Source organism: Sceloporus undulatus, chromosome 2 (genome assembly GCF_019175285.1).
Source record: "Sceloporus undulatus isolate JIND9_A2432 ecotype Alabama chromosome 2, SceUnd_v1.1, whole genome shotgun sequence".
In the NCBI taxonomy this organism is placed as follows: Eukaryota; Metazoa; Chordata; class Lepidosauria; order Squamata; family Phrynosomatidae; genus Sceloporus; species Sceloporus undulatus.
The window spans coordinates 330,557,526-330,574,191 of NC_056523.1; the positions used below are offsets into that span (position 1 = coordinate 330,557,526).

A 16,666-nucleotide genomic window follows, 5' to 3' on the forward strand; every position below is an offset into this window, starting at 1 on the left:
TTTTCCTTGACAGATCTGGTCCATTTGTTCGACAGTGTTCCTCAGAAGATGATGGATTTTCCTTCATTGGAGGGTTTTTAAAAACAGATTAGTTGGCCAACTTTGAGGATGTTTAAGCTATGGATTCCATACCTGCACCAGTGGGTTGGACTAGGTGACCCTTGGAGTCATTTCCAACTCTGTGATTGTATGATAAATTAACCTCACAAAACAGGACAAGACAATGCACTCGACAAAATTGGACGAGGCAAAAGTATAACTACTGAGACAAAAGTGGAATTTCTTTCCAATGCTAAACACAGTTTACTTGGGATTAAAGACTTTTTCTTGCTGTAGAAAAAAATAATATATATTTTAAAATAACATATTTAAAAAGCATTTGTAACCTTGTGCACACTAGCTACTTATCTTCTGGCTATGAAATGTTTTAAAAACTGACACCAGTGCCAATGCCAGACATCTTTGCAGCTTCTCTCTTCTCTTGCTGCCACCTGAGAGGCCATTAAGTGTCTCCTGGGCTCTGGACAGGGATCTTGAGGTCCATTGGATTTTAATACAGACCTAACTAGGCCCTTGTGGGGGAATGCACAGAGACTTTTACTGTTCAACATTGGAAGATGCTGTCTTGGAGTGCTGTCTTGAAGTCTCTTTCTTTGGAGGATTTTAAAAACAAAGGCTGGATGGCCATCGGTTGGGAGTGCTTGAACTGTGTCTTTCTGCATGGCAGGAGGTTGGATTGGATGGCCTTTGGGGTCTGTGCCAGCTCTATGATTCTAGTAATCCTGGCCCCTTCAGGGAAGAATTAATCCTTGAGCAAATTGTGTCAAATGCTGGGGAACATTTTTTGACTGAAACGCACATCAGTGTTCCATCCCATTGTGTGTCCCTTTGTGGCACAAAGCAGCACCAGCATTCATTTCTCCCTGCAGTGCATCCGAGGCTTCACGCCTATCGCTTTCTTTATCTCCTGATAAGCGTCCAGACACAAAATTTGCATTTAAAAAGGAGCCAAGATAGCTTTTTTGAAAAGCCACAACACTGGCTAGACCTTTTGAATATGTGTAAACTGAAGCTATTTATCCATATCATCATTTCATCAGGCCTTATTCATAGCCCCCAAGTCCTATTTATTTTACAGAAGAGGCACCACTGAAGTCTAATCTCTTGCCATAAATGAAGCAGCCACAGGGTGGTTACATGGAAGAGAAGGCACCCCGGGGTAGAATGAAGTCGGATTGGAAAACAGAAGCAACGCTCATTTTGAAAGCTCAAAACTGTGCAGCAAAGACAGCAAAAGAGCTTCTTGGTGGTTCCAGCACATCTTGAAACCTGCACCCCAAATTTGGGATGGTTGCTATTAAAGGTGAAATTACTAGGTCTGCAGGAGCTGTCCAACAGATTGAGGTCCGCCTCTTCAATTTCATTCCTGCCAAGAAGATCTTACTTGGGGTTATCGTCACTGTTGTTGTTGTTGTTGTTGTTGTTATCTTATACTCCACCTTTCCCACAAAACCAGAACTCAAGGTAGCTACAAATTAAAACCAATATAACCACAGTAATCCAGTGTGGTGTTGTGGGTTGAGTTTTGACCTAGGTCTCTGGGAGACCAGGGTTCAAATCCTTGCTCAGTCAAGGAAAGCTCTTGAGAGTCCTACTCTCCTCAAGTCCTACTCTCTCAGCTTGAGTGGAAGGCAAGGGCAAGCCTTTGAATAGATATGGCCAAGAAAACCCTAGGAGAAGGTTGCCATAAGTCAGAGTCAATTTGATGACACATAACAATAAGCTGTATATGTGTACTTCGTGCAAAGTTTGTACTTTGGTGTTCAAGGCCTGGTTTGTAGTTTGAAGACTAGTTGGTAGGGAGAAGCCTACTTGAGGTCCAGTAGTTTGTTTTGTGTAAGAAGCCTGCATGGTGTTGTGGTTGAGAGCTGTTATTATTGGTGTTGATTATGTTTATTTATAATGTACGTTGGCGCTTTACATAATCATACAAAAAAAGGTAAAAATAAGTCCTGCCATTGGCTTACAGTCTAAAATCACAAAGCATAAAATTTAAAAATTTAAAATGGACAAATTAACCATCAAGTTACTCTAGAACTGTGAACTATGGAGCAGCAATGTACTCTTAATCTGACATGACTGAAATATCCAAAATATGAGGCTGAGATCTGAAATGCCTCCATAAACAAGAACATTTTCAATTCGGATTTAAAATTAACCAAAGAAGTCATCATCCACAGATGTTTGGGGAGCTGATTCCACGGACAGAGAGTTGGAATAGGACTTTGGGACAGCAGGATTCGAACCCCCCTTCTGCCACGGAAACCCACTGGATGAACCTGGGCAAATCACACTATCTCAGCCTCAGGAGAAGGCAATGGCAAACCCGCTGTAAGGAAACCTTGTCAAGAAAACCCTAGGACAGGGTGACAGTATGTCAGAAATAACTTGGAGGTACACAACCAGAAGAGCAACATAGTTACAACATACAACAAATCAATAATACAATAAAATTAAACTGTTAACAACCTAAAAACAGCTTTAAGCATGCAATTAAAATATTAAAAGGCAGTTATAAACTGTAGAAATCAAACAGTATAACTCTTGAAAGCCTTTTCTTTAAAAGCTTTCAGTTCGCAAAAGACCACTGGGATTAAAAAAAAGGGTCTTTGGCTACATCTACACTGCAGAATTAAACCAGTTTGACATCATTTTAACTGCCATGGTTCAATCGTATGGGATTCTGGGACTTGTAGTTTTGTGAGATATTTAACCTCTTTCAGAGAGCTCTGGTGCCACAGCAAACTACAGATCCTAGGATTCCATAGAATGGAGCCATGACAGTTAAAGCGGTGTCAAACTGCATGAATGCTGCAGTATAGAAGCAGCCTGTGCCTGCCAACAAAAGGACAGCAAGGAGTGGGCCAGTAGCCTTCTGAAGAAGAGAGTTATAGAATTTGGGGGCAGCTACTGAGAAGTCCCTGCCTGATCTCCCCAGCAGCCATGCCTGTGAGGTGGTGGGATTGAAAGAAGGGCCCAGGAGGCATATATGGGGAGATACATAGCCTGGACATTTCTCTTTACAAAACCTGTGCCTCAGACGTGAAGAACCAAACACAAGAACCACCAGACTCTTCTGCTAGATAAATAATAGATTTTTATTTTATTTGTATACCGTTTTTCCCTAGATCAAAACGGTTTACAGACTATAAAACTATTAAAAACATCACATAAAAATAGATAAAAACAAGTAATACAATTATAAAATACAATCATTCATAGGGTAAGGCAGAGAATCGATGGCATCAAGAGCACTCAACTTCATTCCTTGGGGGGGAGGGGGGGAGGCTTGGCAAAAAAGAAAGGTTTTAAGCCTCTTTTTAAATGTTTCTAGGGGGGTCATGAGACGGAGCTCCTCGGGGAGACTGTTCCAGATCCGCAGGGCCACCACTGAAAAGGCCGTCTGGGATGTGGAGACATATTTGGAAGATGGAATCTCCAACAGATTCCTCCCGGATGTTCTGAGTGTGCGGGGCGGATTATATGGGGAGATGCAGTCCCTCAAGTAACTTGGGCTCAAGCCATGTAGGGCTTTATAGGTAATAACCAACACCTTGTATTGCGCTCGGAAGCGAATGGGCAGCCAGTGAAGATTTTTCAGAATAGGTTAAGGAAAAAGCAACATGGGATATACAGTGAAAGAAATAAAACATGTATGTGAGAGTCAGGATGACTCAGCAGAAGCAATTAGGATCCACACAGGTGTAAAAGGTAACATAATTAACAAGTCCTAAATGCCAAGGACAGAAATGTAAAGTGGATAACTGAACACACCTGAGAATTGTTAAAGTGGACAAGGCTGAGATGATGAAATCATTAATTATGGGATGAACCAAGAGAGCCAATGAAAATAGTTGTACACGCCCACTGGGTGGAAACAGACAAGAGTGGGTGGTACTGTATTTTGCAATGACTATAATAATGGCTATGAATCCCAATATATTTTGTGGGTAGTTGTGGAGGAGTATTGTTGTATTGGAGGTGTGTTGGATAGTTTTGGAGCTGTATATAGTAGAATAAAGTACAGTAGATCTTTTATAAGACTACTGAGTTGTCTGGTGTCTTGGGTGAAGCTACAAGAACCAGCTGGATCCAGAAGAAGGGTGAAGACTTCTGTGGAAGCAAGAGTGAGAAGGCTTGGAGAGTTTGTCAGGGTCTTCAGCCTATTCTCTGTAACTCTGCTGCTTTAGAGCAAAGCTTTATCCACTGGCCAAAACTGGTCAGCACCGGTGCGTAACAAGGTGGTGAGTTCGAGCCAGAGGTGAAGAGCTACAACTCCCATCATCCCTGACAGTTATGTGGTCAAACCTGGATGCACCGGTGACCAGTCTGGCTGCCATGTTTTGTACTAACTGAAGCTTCTGGGCTTGGTACAAGAAGGACCAAGAAGGACCTTGCAGCCTTCCAGATTTTGCATGAGTGTGACTTACAACATGTCTCACCCTTGTCTTTGCTGGGTTGGGCCGGTGTGGGATTTGCAGTCCAATGACCTCTTGAGCATTGCATTACCCAGTCCTGCAATACAGGAGTTTTCACCATTTCATTTGCCTCATACAAATGGGACAGCTGCGCTGGACAGCTCCCCAGGGAAAGCAGGCAACCACACAACCACAAACCAGCCTGTGCAACTGGTGAGTAGGAGTGGAGGAAGACCCAGGTTGCATCCACACTGCAGAAATAATCTAGCTTGACATTGCTTTAGCTGCCCTGGCTCAGTGCTATGGAATTCTGGGAATTGTAGTTGGTTGTGGCCCCAGAGCGAAGAATTTGGTTTTGAGAACCTGTTTTTTTGTTTGTTTTGAATGTGAGTAAATGCAGCCTGTTTAAAAGGTGAATTGCCATATCTCCTCTTCTTCCTTGCCCTCCATCTCCTCCTGCTCTTTCATCATCATCATCATCATCATCATCATCATCATCATCATCATCCTCAGTTTCCTCTGACTCCTCATTCTCCAGGAACCCCAGAGGACCCAAAGAATCGTGATTTTGAAAGCCCCTTTTAAAATATACATAGCAAAGTGCAGATGGGTGTATTTAAATGGGAATCATGACTCTTCGAGGTAGAATTCAAAGATATAGCTGTGTTAGTCTGTAGAATCAGTACGTGGAGAGAGCTTGTAGCACCTTTGAGACTAACTGAAAGAAAGAACTTGCCAGCATGAGCTTTCATAGATTTCAGTCTACTTCCTCAGATACATTTGAATGTGTTCAGAGTAGATAGTCCCTCACATCACTACCTTTTCTAGGGCTGTTGGGGTTGTCAGGGACCAGAAGACCAGACTTGAGGGGCCACAGTCCCCCCCCCCCTCCACCAATGAAAAGAAAGGGGAGCGGAGATGAGTGCTGAGAAATCCACTATTCAGCTTGTAATTGTCCTTTTTGGTGCTTCAGAGTACAATAGTATGAATAGACTGTCGTGCATGAAGTATGTGGTAAGCTCCACAATAATAGGGCTCATTTATAACAGGTGATGCCAAAAGGAATCTATGCCTGCCATGTGCAGAGACAAATGCCACCTTCATGTTGCTGAATCAGAATGGCCAGCATGGTTGAATATGCGGATGGATTGTGTGGCAGGCCATCTTTTACTTTCTTGTCTGATTGAATTTCTACATTGGGAAATTGGATCACTTGCAAGGCATTTGATTTCAAGCTGAGATTTCTCTCATTGGTCTCCAGGCACTTTTCCTCATCCTCACAACCTCAGTTCTACCATCCAAAAGTCTGATTTCTCTAGCTGTTTGTGTAGAGGATTAGATTGGATCAAGCAGATCTCTGTCCCACTGAGGCACTGCTACTTGTTTCATGGGCCAATCAGGACTATTCTAAATCTTATTCAAAATGTGACACTAGATTGTACCGCTTCAGACATCGGGGTGTGGGGCACCTCTTGCTTTTGAATTACGTATTATAGGAAGCTGCCATAAATCAGGCTAAACTATTTCTTCAACTTCACTTGTCTCAACTCTGTCAGCTGCTTTCTAGAGATCTTCCCCATTTCTTTATTTCACCCTATAACCAAGAGGTGGAATTCAGTTATCTTGTGACAGTAATACAAATAAAACAGTGATTAAACGTGGACAACACAAAACTACAATAAAACTGGGGGGGGGGGGAAATAACAAAATAAAAGCTAACAGTGGAATAGAAGTGCAGCAAAGGCATAAAGGCACTGGTTGCAGTTCTTAAACCTGCAAGAAAAACAAAAGTCCACCTGTTGAAAACTTTATAATGTTGGTGCCAGGTAGGACTGGGGATGACGTTCCCTAGATGGGTGCCACCACTGCAGAATCTCTCTTAGTATAATCACCTGCCTCTCTCAAAGTGACAGGGATACCACACAACCTATTGCCTAATACCTTATCAACTAGAGACTGAATGTTTAATTTTCTACATGCAAAGCTGCACTTTCATCAGCAAAGTTTAATTTGTAAACCACCTTGAGCCCTGGTTTTGGTGTAAAGGAGGGATATAAATAAGCTGCTGCATCATCATCATCATCATCCCACTCAGTGATGGCCTCCTCCATCATTTTTGCACACAGAAAGTTCTTGATGTAGTAAATAAGTACATGAGGAAAAGATCCACACAAAAACTCTTCCTCACAGCTACATGCAGGGAATTGGATTTTTAAAAGCCAGCAAATGAGCATCCAGAAATATTACTTTTGAAGTGATGCAGTTCAAAATTCTACTCAGAAGTAAGTACCATCATGTCCAGTGATTTTTAATTCCAGGAAAATTGGTTTAGTAGGACTGCTGCTTTAATTTAGTACCGTATTCTGTGTAATTCTGTCTGTCTGTCTGTTTGAACAGAGAAGACAAACTCAGTTTCCCCAAAGGAGGCCTGGAATCTGGTGGTTTGAAGCCCAAGTACTGTGACCAAAGAGCTCAAATTCTGTGTTCAAAATCACTGATTTGATTGTGGACTGTCTTCACGGCCTGAGAGCAGCTCTGCATTGAATCTGGGCCATCCCTCCTTAAACCAGTTTAAAACCAGCTGGAGATGCCAGTATGTCCCACTGTGCTGCCTGGCACCACTGCTGTTGATGTGGCTCACTCCTTCTGAGGTCACTACCAGGCACCCAGCCATGGGATTGACACTGGGTGCCTCATTTTTTACCTCAGAGGGAGCAACTCACAGTGGTGGCATTGGCAGCAGGACACATGCGTAGTCAGCTGCCCAGCATCATTCTGGAATGCAGATGTAATGGGGAGAATCTGAGGCAGCTTTGGGACCAGAATCCTTTGGGCAGTGTAGCTCCATCCTTTGTCATTTATGGGCATGATTCCCTAAACACTAAAATGAATAAAGATGGTACCAGGTCAATATTTCATCCTGACTGAGCATTCATCATACATTCACCACACAACTTCATGCTCTCACTGCAACGACAGGAGTTACATTCCTTGGGATTCAGAGAGGGTGATTTCTTTTACTTCTATCTGCCCGGCTTTGTTGGATAGTCTTTGTTTATACTGTCTACATTTCTCCTTCCCAGGTCAAGTGGCAGAAAGATGACATGGACAATAACTTGAACTTCTTTTCAGTCTCTTCCGATGGACGCATTGTCTCCTGGACACTGGTTAAGGTAATCGCTTCCTCCCACTTAGCTGGCCGCATTCAGCTCTGCACTGACTTTTTAGGTTCAGCCATGGAGAGGCGCTAGTGCCTTCCTAGAACTACTATGATTACTGTATATAATTATGATGCAATAATGAAGGCACACCACCACCACCACCACCACCACCACAACAACAACAACAACCGATACACTGCTAACAGTGTGTGGAAAAATGGAGATACCAAATAAGTTGTTTTATCCTTCCAGCATTAGCTTTCACAATTCCCAACTGTAGAGGCCCCTCATAAACAGCAAACCTGTATGCACAATTTGTTGTTGTATGCCTTTAAGTCATTTCTGAATTATGATGACCCCCTAAGGCAAATTTTTCACAGTGTTTTCTGGCAAGATATGTTTAGAGTGGGGTTGCCATTGTCTTCCTATGAGACTGTGAGAGTATGACTTGACCAAGGCCACCCAATTAGTTTCCATGGCCAAGCAGGGATTTGAACTGTGGTCCCACAGAGTCCTGGTCCAACACTCAAACCATTACAGCATGCTGGTGCTTCATAGCCTACCCAGGAGTAAACTACATAGGGAAAACTAAGACTGAGTACGTCTGTATACAGTTCTGTTATGACATCTTTCAGCTCCTTTCCTTTCCATTCCTTTTGTTATGAAAAGCTGAATTTGAGTGAGAGCACTGAGTTTTGGAGGTCATCCTTAAAGTACAGACCTAAGATGCAAGTGTGCTAAATGATAATTTTCTGGATCATGTATTCCCAAGAGCTCTTAAATTATCTCATTCCCATGAGCTGCTGGTTTTAGCCATGTCTCAAGTTGTTGTTATTATTATTATTATTATTTATTCCCACCTCTGGGCTTTAAAAAGCCACAGAAAAGTAGAGGTTGGATTGGGGCCACAGCACTAGCAGAGGAAATCCAAAGCTTTCGCTCTCATACCAAGGCTTTGACCCAAATTTTCCAACTGCCATAGAGTGGGAAATGTCCAGATCTCCTCCCAAAAAGGCCACAGTTGTCATTGTAAGCATACTTCTTGGGGAATAAACCCTATTTAACTTTGCATCAACATGCACAGGACTGACATGTAAGCAGAGTAAATCAGTGGTCCTCAAAGTAGTGGTCTGTGGATCCATGAGCTATTGGCTGCTTGTCTGTAGTGAGTTATCAGGAACAAAAGAAGCATTTGAAGTCAGTGGACACAAATATAACGCTGGTCCCTGACACACTGAGGAAAAACCCTGCTGGTTCCTCACAGAAGAATTGCTGTAAATCACTCAGGGTCATTTCATGCCAGCCCAACTCAGTCCTCTCCTTTCAAAGACATTGCGTACATCTAGGACAATGTGTGTCCTAGGCAGAGGTTAAAGTCTGCCTCTTATAATATGTGAGAGATAGCAGGAGGAATGGATTTTCTGCCCTTGGCAAGTTTTATTAGATCTGTTGCTGTCAGTCCTGACTTACCTGAGCAATACTGCTTCCATAGAAGATACACCCAATTTCCCTGGTCTTCTTTATGTGAAAGAAGAATGTGTGTGATGTGGTCTTCAGATAGACACCACAGCACAGAGCTGTGAATATGACAGATGGACTTGTAAGGCAATACAATGGGACACATAGGACAGTCCAGGTTCTCATTAAAATTCTCCACCAACAGCCACCGTCATGAAACATTCAGTGGTTTGATCCTCCCCTTCTTTGAAATCCCTCGACACAATGTTCTGTTCCAAAACGACATCTCATTGTTGCAACAATGCCAATGACTATTCTGATCTCTCCTCTTCCCTAACAGAACGAACTGGTTCATACGGATATCATCAAACTGCTGGTGGAAGGGACAACGATGGAAGGGCCAGAGGGCCTGCAGCTGAACACCATTGGTACAGGCTGAATGCGCCCTTCAATTCTTGTGCTCAGGGGTGGAATGGGTGCAGCCTGTGGGTCCTAAGTGGCCTTTGCACCCTACTTTTGTGCCCTCCAAAACTCTCTGCTAGTGACTCCAATCCCCACCCAATTTTTAAAAAAATGGCTAGTGAGATTTTTGGGAAATAATGCATGCAAACCCCTCTGATGCACCCAGAGTACCTTACATACATTCTTATTTATTTATTTTATTTCAATTCTGTGCTGCATTTCTCCCAGAAAGGGACCTTATTCTGACCAAAATGGTGATCAGAAGTGATGCAACATCACTTCCAGTCACTGCTTTTGCCTTGGATGTGGCCAAAAGGGAGATATTTTGCAATGTTTTGTGTGTGTGTAGATGTGGCCTAACGGGAGAATTCCCCCCACCATCTCCATCTTGTTGCCCACCCACCCATTCTCTATATCACTGGTATTGAAGGCTGGGATTCTTAGCAAGCCATGGAATTTACATTCAAATAATCAAGTGGCCTCCTCCAAGGAATAAGAGGTGAGACTTCACTTGATTAGAAATACATTAGACAGGAAGAGGAGAAGGAAGATGAGGAGGAGGAGGAAGAAGAAGGGTTGTCTGGTAAGGAAGGAAAGAATATTTCCATTCATTCCTGGCAGAATAATTCAGACTAAGATTGCAGAAGCGGGATTGTTTGTGTAGTGCCACTGCCCATGGATGTACATTGAACACTGCATGGATGTGCATGCACACTTGGCTGTTCATTTGGTTGCACATTTGGTGTCTTGGTTCATCATAGCCATTCAAGACAATGATTGTGGAGCGCAATCTCTACCTAACTCCACATGTCAGTATTTACACTGTGCAACCCCAAAGTAGGATCCTGGCCCCTGAGTATTTTTGGGTAGATTAATTCCTGGAGGACTTGGCAAGCTGCAAATTCCTTCCAAGAAGTGCACAGAAATCTTCACTACATCCCAGCAGCAGGGAGAAAAACTACAGAAATTATTCATCCTTGTGCACAAGAATGAGAAATTGCCATCTTTAACATAGGCAGAGAAAGGCAGCTTCCTTCTCCTCAGAGCCTCAGAGGAAGGAACTTCTCTTATCCCATGAAACAAGAACTCTGTTTTTTTTCGCTCAGTGAGAAATCCAAGGTGTTTCTCAGAACAGCTCCCAGTGTAAGGGGAAAAAAACTACTTAAGACTTAATATTTATGAAATTCACACTGTTCTCTAGGTAGCCGTGAGAATTACAGGCCCAGAGCTAGTTCTCAGGCAGAATAAGCCCAGGTTTGAGCATCCAACAGTTATGCTGCTTTGGCAAAATCTCTGCACAGCACAGCTAGATCAAAACAGCAAAACAGTTTTTCTTCTAGCCTAAAGCTGCAGCCCTTTTGTTTGGCTTCTAGGCCAACTTAAATGCATTCATGGCTCCTGATCAGCCTAAAGAGGCCACCAGTGTTTCCTTCTCCTGGTTAAATGGTCATTTAATCCACCTGAATTGCTGCCGGAATTGTTGAACGAGTAGAGCGCCCCATGAAAAATGAAGCCCCATAGGGATACAACAATGAAGACTGGCTGTTCATATATCTTCCTCCCTTCCTTATGCTCCTTTTCTGCTTTCCAAACAGGCTGTGGGACCTCGTTTGACTTTCACAAGAAGATTGATTATTTGTTTCTTGTGGGCACAGAGGAAGGGAAAATCTACAAGGTAAGAAGAGCCTTCCTGTGGCAAGCTATCTTGTTTTTGCAGCATGGCCCCTGGCATTTCCTGGTACGTCGGACAGCATGCCCTGAAAGGCTACTGGGTCTCAGTTTGTATGTGAGACTTGCCTGCCTGACATTTGGAGTGTAGACTAGGGCTTGTGAATAGCTGTCTTTACAAACATCCTTCCCAAATGGAGTACCAAAGCAAAATGGTGAACAGATTGTACCAACTAGATTTGTGGAAAAGAATTTCCCCCCTACAAGAACTTGTCACGGGAGGGTCATTTGGAAGCTAGTGAGCCATCCAGTGCCTTTAAGATGCATATCCTTCAACTATCTAGGTTTGGCAGGAAAAAAAATATTGGGCAAAGGAAACCTGAAAGTTGTTCTCCAAATTCATTGCCATGCAGGGATTTTAAGACTTTGGAGGAATGGGGAGTCACGACCAAAGCCATACTCTCCCTTCAGCATATTTGTTAAACTGTTATTAGAAGAGAACACCGCTGCCTTTAAAACCTTCCAACAATCAGCCTGATAATGTGCTAATTTTTAGCCACAGAACAATTATGGCAAATTTCAGAAAGAAGCTCAGTTAAAAGCTCTTTGGAAGCCAAGGAGTCATTATCTTAATTACAGCCAGGCCTATCTGCTGCCCTTCTGTGCAGATAAACTGTTTCTGCATTCATGCGGATGTGAGTGCTAAACAGCCGCCCTGCCTGCTGCACATTCTGACAATGGATCTGGGCCTCGCAAAGGAGTCTCTTGTGATGGGAACTGGGAGCAGGTATTCAAAGGGGGGGAAACCATGGCAGCAGCATTGTGAACAGAAGCCATGAAGGAACAAAGATGTACACAGAGATAACTGTAGAAAAAGAAGCCAGTGTATAATGTGGGCAAACTTAGGAAAGTTATTTTGGGAGGAACTACAATGGCCAGAAACCCCCATCTTTCAAAGGTTGTCTTCAGATAGTGCTTCCTCTAACAGCCCTTCAGATATATGACTATCCTCCGAAAGGTAGCATCCTAGGAAGGGCGGTACAGGTTAATTAAGGGCTTTCTTCAGTGTTGTGTTTTAATTAGACTTCTGTTTCATTATGAGGATGGCATAGCTGTGGAAACAAGAAGAACATAAAAAAAGCTTTGATGCTGGATCAGACCAAAAGCCTATCTAGTCTAACATTCTGTTCCCAGAATGGCCAACCAGTTTCCCTGATGGGATGCCCACCAGTAGGATATAACTAGTGCCATTTCATGCTCACCAGGAACTGATTCACAGTTCATAACTGTCTCCAGCTGTTGGTGTTGCACACTGCTGTTACCCAAAAAGCTGGGATCCTGGGAGGAAGGGGACAACCCACAATTAATATTTAATAGAGGAATCTATTCGCTCAATTGAATTATTCCTTTGGCTAGGGCAACGTTCAGCCTGGGATCTTCTCTTTGTAAGCCTGAGGGCAGGAAACTGTCCAGTTATGTACAGCGCTGTGTAAATTTACAGTGCTTTATAAATAAAGGTTAATAATAATAATAATAATAATAATAATTTATCGGCACAGAACTACAAAGGCAATTCCAGATATGCTTTGTACAGTAGTTGATTAACACACTAATCAACACATGCATGCACACACACAAGAACTAATGAAACAAAGGTGGCCAAAGGTGAAACATAGAGCCCTTGTTAATGGCAATACTGTACCGATCCTGAAGCGTGGCTCCAATAATAATAATAATAATAATAAATATCAAGGGATGGAGAGGGCTCAATAGCAGCAAGTGGGGTGGCCAGCTTAAGTCAAGCAGAAGTTCTGTCCTGCTTCAGACTAGACCAAATTGTTAGTGTCTAGGTAGTGACATATATATCCCAAAACCATGTCCTGGGGCAGCCATTTTGGGATGAATGGATTACCTCACTGCTAAATGGTTTTCCCTAGGAAGAGGAATGGTCAGGAGATTGAGGAAATGTTTGAACAATTGACATGAATATCTCAGACAAAGGAAAACTCTTTCTACTGGGGGAAAGTACTTTGTACTTTCAGGTGTTATGTGTATGCAAAACAACCTTCTCAGGTCACAATCCCATCATCATCCTCCATAGAAAGCACTGGGTGGCTGTTCACACGCATGTCCTGTTGTGTCACTGTCATGGCTGCCACTGCTGCACATTGCTCCTCCCAAAGCCAAAAAATGTCCAAACTCAATCATGTGTCTGGGCACTTCATTCTGACCTCAGGGGGAGCAATGTGTGGCAGTGGCAGCCGCAATGGATGGCACAGCAAGATGCATGTGCAGATAGCCACCCAGCATTGCAGTGGTGGATTCCAGATCTACCAGGAAGATCCAGACCAAAAAGTAACTTAATTTTTTTTAAGGGTGTTATAGAGTCAGTTCAATGCTGGACAGGCTGGACATTGTCCAGACCATTCACAGTAGAACCAGGGGTTGGTCCATGCATCATCCGGACTCCTTGCTGAGAGGACAGAGAAAAGATGTTTTATTTGATCCATGCAGACGGGGCCTTAGGACTTTCTCTAATTTTAACAGGACTGTCCAATGTGCCAATTTTTTTTGGGGGGGGGGTAGTGTTCACTTACCTTGGAGGTCACCTGGAAACCTTGGATTCACCTTTAAATTCACCTTTAAACTCTGGATTAACACCTGAATCTTGGAATGGATTTACTGCTCCACTGACATGGGAGCCACCAGCTGCCACTGATCCCACCAATTCTTCCCTGCTCCTCTGTCTCTGCATTGCAATTGCCTTGCAAAATGTGGCATTGGAAACCGCCCCAGAATGAGTCCCTTTGTGGTTTCTTCATTGTTTTTTTGAGCCTCATCTCCATGAGTGTCGTCTTGGTATCTGCCAATTGGTTACTTCTAGTTTCATTTTAAAAGGAAGGGGGGGCTTTTTAGTCCCAATATGTTGCCCCCCTGGAGGAAGAATTATATTCAAGTGGAATAACATTCCCCAAAGCCTCAGGTCTTGCCAAAGTGGTGGCAGCAGCAGCAGCAACCCTCTGAATGAGCCTCTTTCCTGGGCTGAACCTCCAGCCTGAAGAACTCTTTTGCACCAAAACAAAACTATAAACATTCAGCCAAGTCAGGCATCTTCCATCTCCTGTTAAATTGCCTGTGGCTGGCATGTCTCTTCTTGGACAGAAGAACATACTGATGATGCTTGGCTTAGGAATCATTAAGACTGATGGAGTGTTGTTGCTTCCCTGATGCATGTTCAGCAGGGGCCAGTAGCTTAGTCTCAACTGTACATTTATAGAATTTCAGAGACATTGAAATCATAGAATCATAGAGTTGGAAGAGAACTGAAGGGCCATCCAGTCCAACCCCCTGCCATGCAGGAAATCTCAATCAAAGCACCCCTGGCAGATGGCCATCCAGCCTCCTTTTAAAAATCTCCAAGGAAAGAGATTCCAACAATCTCCGAGGCAGGTGGTTCTTCCACTGTCAAACAGCTCTTAATGTCAGGAAGTTCCTTCTAATGTTTAGGTAGAATCTCTTTTCCTGTAGTTTGAATCCATTGCTCCAGCTCTGAGTCTCTGGAGCAGCAGAAAACAAGCTTGCTCTATCACCAATAGGACACTCCTTCAAATATTTAGACAGGGCTATCATATCACCTCTTAACCTTCTCTTCTCCAGGCTGAATATGCCCAGCTCCCTAAGTCTCTCTTCATAAGGCATGGTTTCCAGACCCTTCACCATTTTGGTCACCCTCTTCTGGACACACTCCAGCTTCTCAACATCCTTTTTGATCTGTGGTGTCCAGAATTGGACACAGCATTCCAGGTGAGGCCTGACCAAAGCAGACTGGAGGGGGACTATTGCTTCCCTTGATCTAGACACTATACTTCTATTGATGCAGCCTAGAATCACATTGGCTTTTTTAGCTGCTGCATCACACTATTGACTCATGTTCAACTTGTGGTCTACTAGGACTCCTAGTACACTTTCACATGTACTGTTGACCATGAAATGGTCAACATAATCCAACAAGGCTAATCTGTCATGTGAACCAGGACAATTTAGCTGGGAAGAAGAGTTTAGCAAGAAGGCCTTCACATATTCCAAAGCTCAACTTTTAAAACACTGCTTTCCTGGAGAGCTGTCCAGCAAGAGATCTGGGAAAGGTCTTTGGTGTTTCTGGTTGATCTTGTCTCAATTCTGACATCAAATGCTGGTTCTTAATGATTGTGGCCAAACATCTGTCACATGCAATATGGGTTTAATGTTGATGTTGCTGGGGTTTTGACAGGAGAAATGAATTTGAGAAGTAGAGTGGTCTACGATACCAACAAGTAATAAAACTTTGTGGAAATATAGTACAGATGCTTAATATGTGCAGGCAAGGGAGAAGTAACTGCAAGGGAGGAATGGGTTGGGTTGTCTTTATTTTAAAATGAAATCCAGAAAAGTTAGGTTTATTAGACTCTTGCAGAAAAAACAATGAAGAATTGTGCAATGGCATAGCTCATCATAACCTTGTCAGCCTTCAAAATGCCAGGCAAGGCTCTTATTCAAAAACCAGTTATCGAATCCCAGCTCCCACTTCCATTATCTATGACCATTCATCTGTCTCCTAAATACCGTAACCATTCATCTGCTTCCTAAATCTGCTCTTTAAGACCTGTTGTCCTTCTCCCCTTGGCACCTACTGTATTTCAGCATCCTTTTTGTGTCACTCATTGCACAGTTCTTCATGGGAAGGCCTGACTGCTTGGACTGATAGAAGAGTGGCAGCATGCAAAGCTGTGTCCTTTTTGTTCAATGTTCTCCTCTCAAAGCTCAGTAGAAAGGTTGGATGCTGCAAATCCTAATAAGTGAAAAGCAGGAAGAGAGGATACAGTTTTCCTAAAAGGGAGCCACAGTTTGTAGGAAGGTCTCTGTCTTTGCCTGCTCCTGATCAGATCCCTCGTCTGCTCAGGGATCAGTCCCTAGCCTTTCTTAGGGTGCATCTACACTGTAGAAATAATGCAGTTTGACACCAATTTTACCGCCATGGCTCAATCCTACAGAATCCTGGGACTTGTAGTTTTGTGAGACATCAGCACTGTTTGGCAGAGAAGATGAAAGACATTTGTAAAACTACGAATCTGAGCATTCCATAAAATGGAGAGACAGCTCTTAAAGTGGTGTTAAACTGCATTATTTGTACAGTTTAGATACACCCTTGTTTTCTAGTCAGTGATGGCCATGCTTCTGTTTCCTGAACAACACTTCACACCCTACTTATTCTAGAGGATTTTGAAATGGCAGCCAAAGTTACCAAACCTGGTGACCTCTCTAGATGTGCTTGAATACAGTACCCATCATTCGACAGCCAGCCAAACTGATTGGGAATAGGTTTTTGTGGGGGTTTTGGGCTTGATGTTTCACCAGCAATTGTGGATGGCATCTTCAGAGAATGCTGACGTGGAAGAGAGT

General features: G+C 43.2%; 2 protein-coding genes across 6 annotated transcripts in view; one reads left to right on the forward strand and one right to left on the reverse strand.

Moving 5' to 3' along the window:
* LOC121924166 (myogenesis-regulating glycosidase-like) overlaps positions 1–16,666 on the reverse strand; it is a 718,305-nt gene that overhangs the window by 270,263 nt on the left and 431,376 nt on the right. The window lies entirely within an intron of this gene.
* Positions 1–16,666, forward strand: part of DNAI1 (dynein axonemal intermediate chain 1) — a 202,341-nt gene that overhangs the window by 91,115 nt on the left and 94,560 nt on the right. For both annotated transcript variants that reach the window (XM_042455324.1, XM_042455325.1), the window contains exons 14-16: positions 7,562–7,651; positions 9,438–9,525; positions 11,155–11,234. In XM_042455324.1, the coding sequence (XP_042311258.1) occupies positions 7,562–7,651; positions 9,438–9,525; positions 11,155–11,234 (258 nt within the window). The remainder of the gene's footprint in view (positions 1–7,561; positions 7,652–9,437; positions 9,526–11,154; positions 11,235–16,666) is intronic.